This window comes from Sinocyclocheilus anshuiensis, unplaced genomic scaffold, assembly GCF_001515605.1.
Source record: "Sinocyclocheilus anshuiensis isolate Anshui unplaced genomic scaffold, SAMN03320099.WGS_v1.1 scaffold1030, whole genome shotgun sequence".
In the NCBI taxonomy this organism is placed as follows: domain Eukaryota; kingdom Metazoa; phylum Chordata; class Actinopteri; order Cypriniformes; family Cyprinidae; genus Sinocyclocheilus; species Sinocyclocheilus anshuiensis.
Genome location: NW_015537967.1, coordinates 31,970 through 37,982, shown reverse-complemented (window position 1 = coordinate 37,982; position 6,013 = coordinate 31,970). Strand labels below are relative to the sequence as shown.

The window sequence follows — 6,013 nt, the reverse complement described above, 5'->3', positions numbered from 1 at the left end:
TAACGGGGTGTTAGTTGTAACACACGTGGTTTGAATATTTATTTTACCATAGTAACATTTAAATTCTGGCTTAAGTAAATTTTTTATCTCAGTTTTTATTATTCATTTAAAATGAGACAAATCTGCTATTATTTTAATCTCCAATCTGTTATTTATCAGTTTAGATAGTTCTTTAATGCTTTGCTAACTAGCAGAAGACACTAACCAGTTTTAAATTCCAGTTGTGCAGATGGGGAACGTTGTAACTGCGTTACAGTGTGCCCCACTATGAGTAAACTATGTTATTCTATGACATTAGCGATATAATTTACACGATTTACTTTCAGTTTTTATGAGAAGCCACGAGAAACAGGTGAATAAAGACTGGCAATTTATGTTTAATGTTCAGAAATTATTATTTCAAGAAATGTAAAGCATTTTGGCTCGTTTGTGTGTCTGCTGTTCTGTGAGAGCTGTGTGTTGAGGGAGGGGAGTGTATGTCTGTGTTTTTCTGAATGTGTTTGCAATGTATGTTCGCAAGCATGGTTGCAATGTGTTCGTTGTCAAACTCCAAAATTAGATTATTTTTAATTCTTAAAAAAACGCCATTATTTTATTTGAAAGGTTAATAATTTTTGTTTATTGACATAATATTTTAGTTTGTGTTGTATATATTTTTCATTAGATCAGATAACATTTTAAGCTGTGATATATGGTCATGTTACAACGTTACAATGTACCCCACCTATGGGGCATGTTGTCACATTTCACTTCCATTTTTTTGAGTTAAATAAAGAAAAATGTTTACAGTGTAATTATGAAACAAAGTGACATATTTGTACGAGACAAGTGTGAAATTAATGCGGATAAAAAAATTATACTCTGAACCCCACGTGGATTTACACAAACTGAGAACGTCAAAGTGTTAGGTTGTGCCCCACGCTCCCCTACTCTGAAAAAATTGTTTTGTTACTTGTCCAATTTACTTAATTTAAACTATATAAATATTTAAAAGATATTTCAACACAATTTTTTTAAACATTTGTCACATGAGGGTGAGGCGGAAGCCGAGGAAGAATCCATATGCAGATGTTTATTGAAGCAGTCCAACAATACCAAACTCAGTGTCAGTAAAAACAGGCAATGGGGTCAAAAACACAGTAAGGCAGTCCAACCAGACAAACAGGCAAAAGGGGTAATCCAAAAGAGAAGTCAAAACGAACAGACAAACAGGTCATACACGTGGCAATAAAGCAGAGATACAAACGCTTGGGAAGGCAGGTAAACTGGCAATACTTCGCAAGGTAGTCATGTGGTGGCCAGGTTAATATGGCCACTAAACAGGAAGTGGTTGCAGAGAAAGCAGAGGGAGTGCTAACAGTCAATACTCGGGCGAGGGCTCCCTCTGCTGGCTTGGTGTTACAGCACAACATAATTTTTTTATGTTCACCCATGTAACTTAATCTGTCAAAAAACTCATAACGCCAAGGCACTCGAAAATATAATGCAAAATAAAAAGCTTTTATTCTCACATGGCTTTACATTAAAAACAAATCACAAGCACGCTTTGTGGCTATCGAGCCTTCATTAGGGTGTCAGCTGACATAAAGACTTTTTATTTTTCATTATATTTTTGAGTGCCTTGGCATTCTTCATTTTTAATGAATTAAAAATAAAAATCCTGTATCCAAAGAGCACTGATTTATGGAATTCATACCCCAGTAGCATTTCTTGCATATTTTTGATGTATGTAACTTGGGATTACATTAATAATTTTTGTTGTGTTAACATAGAATTTTTCAAACTGGGCAGAGGATTTCCCAGCATGCATTGCATAAGACTGCATTTTGAGAGTAATTTTCTCAATTAAGTGTTGTTTCATGTATCTTTTAGTAAAGAGAAAGACTTGATAGTGTTTAATGTACGCTTTGAGATTTAGAAGAGTTTGGTATATTTTTGAGTTTTGTTTTTACCATTGTTCAGAAGCAGGGGCGCCGCTAGGTATTCTGGGCCCCCTGTCTAAATTTTAGCCTGAGCCAAGATCGTGTTCTGTTCTGGGGGGCCCCCCTCTGTCTGTCCGCGATTGCGTTGCGAGGTCCGATCACAGCGCAGATGGCAGCGCCCCCAAAAGTGCGTGGGCCCTTAGAATCGTCTTGAAATCCCCCCCCCCCAGCGCCCCTTTTCGGCAGTGGCGGGCCATGCATTTTATACCTAGGCCTTCAGTGGCGTCCTACATGAATTAATCCATCTCTTCATACCATCATAATGATGCCACGGCTATAGAAACCATAAATATTACACAGTAATGCAGTATAACAGGGCACTACATAACAGACAGGTATCTTATGTAGCGAGAATGAATGCCATTACTAAAGAAAGAAACCCAATTAACAATTGCGCAACACATCATCTGTAGCTGAAGCATTAACCTAACAAAATGACACACATACAGTCCATCCGATGTTCTTGCAGACATTTATTCACCCAAACGCATTTATACCTTACAGATAGCATTGGTATAAAACAAATAAGGTGATTACATGTGTTTTAAAGTTGACCTAACAATTTAATGTTCTCTTACTGCTTTATTTCGTCTTCACGAGCTCCCCGCCGGTCTGCCAGCGCACTGCGGGAGGAAAATACTGGTTAGCACAGCTTTACTAGGAAAGTGAGCAAGTAACATTAAAATAATTCATACAAGACGATGAAGAAAAGTGTATAGATGTGTTTTAACGTACCTCTGTGACTCTCATCTCCCCGCTGGTCTGCCTCGGAGGAAAAGACCGGTTAATACAGCTCCACTCGGGAAACTGAGATATTCTTATGGAAACTTAAACCTGGCTTTATATCACGCAAATATCATCAGCATACAACATCTGATAGTGTTTAGGCCAGCAGAGAAGGCTTTGCTGGCCCTGACAGCCCACCACTGCTTTTCGGAGTAGTGCCTTTGCTTTGGTTGTGTGCGGTTGCTTTTTTTTTAAACATTCCGTTGAGCTCTGTTAATATAACAATTTTGTATAAAAGATAAATGAAAATCAGATTAACTAAAAATATGAGTTGAGAACTTAAATCAAAATATGAAACTTTTACATATAAAAGTCATGTTTATTTGTAGTATGCTGAGTAAACATAACCAATAACAGATTTTTTTCAGTGTACTAAGAAACGTTATCTGATTACTGAAAATATAATACAAAAGGAGGTGATTGTAAATTCACACCTTCGGTTACAAAACTTTTTTAGGCTTATATTCTGTTGACTCTTCTTACATCACATCTTTTCTCATTATTTTAGAGTCCTTACAGTTGGATGCTTCGCCAGTGAACGTTCATTAAAAAAACATGGCTAATACCACAGGTAAGACACCTTCCAATTTAAACTCATTCATTCAGCCTGAAATAACAGTTCTGTGCAGAGGTGGACAGTACTCGAGTGTTTTTACTCAATCAAAAATCTGTAGTTTCTACTTTGGATACATTTTACTACATAAAATGTAGATAAAACATAATTCCTTTTACTCCACTACATCTCATAAATACATGTTGTTGTTTTTTTTACCTTTAATACTTGAGAACATCAAAACTAGTACTCTCTTACATTTCACAAGGTTGCATCAAAGTCTGTTTACCACTCTGTGGCCATTTTTGCAACGTCTCTGGGCAGTTACTTACATCATACTGGCAAGACGTGAATGGGGAAGACTGCTATTTCTCAATCACCAGCTAAAATCCCATTTAAACGACATTTTTACAAACAAAATTTAAAACTGACATCGACTGTACCTTGACGCTTGTTTCTGAAGCTTAGATTGAGCTTAAAATCACCCTTTTCAAGGTCGCTTCAGTTACTGCCCATGCGCACAGGCTGACAAGCACCTCACGAGAACCTCTTCATAGATTGACGACTGGTGGCTTTTACTGGAAAGTGGGACTAGCTTTGCTAGAGCGGCCATATTGAGCGTTTGCATTCCCTCAACCACTAATTGTAATGACAGTGGCACATCTTGTTAATATTTATTAACTTTGGTTAGATTTAAAGGGGTTGGGTTGAGGCTCCCCTCATTTAGATTAGTCAAACAAAAATTGTTGCTCTAAAATCTCAGTTGGCGTGCCCCAATGTGCCACCTAAACAAGATTTTAGTCTGTTACTAACCTAACCGCAGAATTTTGCAGTTTATTATAAATAATTTATCCGTGCGGGTCATTATATAAAAAAATTATAAGTGCCCCCATAATCTTTAATCAAAACCGGAAAATGGTTTTGATGGAAAATGGTTCATGGTGATCGTTCTCTGATGATGTCAGTTTGATGGCTTGGGCAGAACACGCAAAACTTTATTATGATCTGCTCTACTGTTGAGGAGATGAGATAATTTTACCAATCGTATCAAATGACATGAAAATATAGATTCTTTGTTTACGTAAAATGTGGTCTTTTGGTGCGAAACCTTGGCACAGACCTTACAGCTGTGTTGCGTTGCGCTGATAAACATATATAAGAAGACAATGCTGCAGTGCATGCTGCTCATTTAGAAACACTGATGGTAGTCTGTCTCTTTTTTGGTAGTTATGTTAGCACATGAATATGTGCTATTTGTAGCTATAGCTGTTAATTTCACTGTTGATGCCAATCAGAATTTTCTATTTTTATTGCAGAATCCTCTGGAGAGCTGATAAAGGCTGAGTTTGGTATGTTTATTCTAAAACAGAGCAAACACAATCACAAAAGTCATCTGTAACACTTCATAAATCATAATGTTTAACTAGTCATTACTTAATATCAAGGGCGTAAATTTAATCTAACAGTAGGGGGGACAATAAACAAAATTTCTCAAGAGCAATTTTTTGTAAGGATAAATAAATATGTGTACATAGCATGTGTACATGGCACGGAGACCATGTTTAAATATGAGTTCAGTTCATAGTAGGGTTGGGCCGATAGACGATGCCATCGTCCATCGCCGGTGGCTGACAGACATCACGATGTTAAGCTGACATCGTGATCCCCCACCCCCTCTTCCGCAATCCGCCTCATCCCAGTTCCGTGTTCGTAAAGGAAAGTGTACTACGGAAACCCTAAAGGGAGTAAATAGCCTACGAGATGGGAGGATAAAAAATATATATTTCAATACTTTTTGTCGCAATTATATCGTTGGGTAAGTATAGGCGACTGTATATAAATTGCGCGCATCAGGGAGCCGCTATTTCGAATGCGCAATCTCATTTTACTTTCACTTTCACATTTATGAGATTCGCGATCACAAGGACTCTACTATGGAGCGGCAGTACTTAACACACATTTGACAAGATTAGATGTTTGTCATTGGTGCTCAGGATCTGCAAATCATTCGCCATCGTCCTATCAGACAATTCTCCTTACTCTGTGTATGTGGTAAGTGAACTTTCATGTACTGTAAATGCAACAGGCTAGCAAGCGGCTAACCTTTGTAGCTCAGTAGAACGCGTCATTTGTGTCACGCTTCGGGCACGCCCCTAACCCCGCCCCGCCCCCCGATGTCATCGTCCATCATGATGTTTCACTGTAGACATCGTCCGATGCCAATTTGGTAGACATCGCCCAACCCTAGTTCATAGGTTCACCACGCGGTCATATTATAAATATTAAAGGGGTCATATGACGTTGCTAAAAAGAACATTATGTTGTGTATTTGGTGTAATGCAATGTGTTTATGCGGTTTAAGGTTCAAAAAACACATTATTTTCCACATAATATACATTATTGTTGCTCCTCTATGCCCCGCCTTTCTGAAACGCGTCGATTTTTACAAATCTCATCAGTCTCGCCAGACTGTCTTTGCAAAGTTGGAACTGCCCCACTTTATAGAAACAGCCTTTGAGCACAGACGCATTGTAGGCTACTCTGCAGGTTCAGAAAACAGTCCTCCATAAAATGCATCACACACTGTGGGCTTGAGTGAGGAACGGCCGGTGGACTTGAGAACGTGCTGCCGGCGGATTCGACGAAGGAGCGGCCGGCGGGCTTGCGGCAACCACATGTGACGACCCCGGGC

The 6,013-nt window shown here is 38.6% G+C and overlaps 1 protein-coding gene across 1 annotated transcript in view; it reads left to right on the top strand.

The window, feature by feature from the left end:
• Positions 1–6,013, top strand: part of LOC107668085 (uncharacterized) — a 33,223-nt gene that overhangs the window by 717 nt on the left and 26,493 nt on the right. Inside the window, exons 2-3 of the mRNA XM_016459865.1 lie at positions 3,277–3,339; positions 4,638–4,670. Coding sequence (XP_016315351.1) covers positions 3,324–3,339; positions 4,638–4,670 — 49 coding nt within the window. The 5' untranslated portion in view covers positions 3,277–3,323. The remainder of the gene's footprint in view (positions 1–3,276; positions 3,340–4,637; positions 4,671–6,013) is intronic.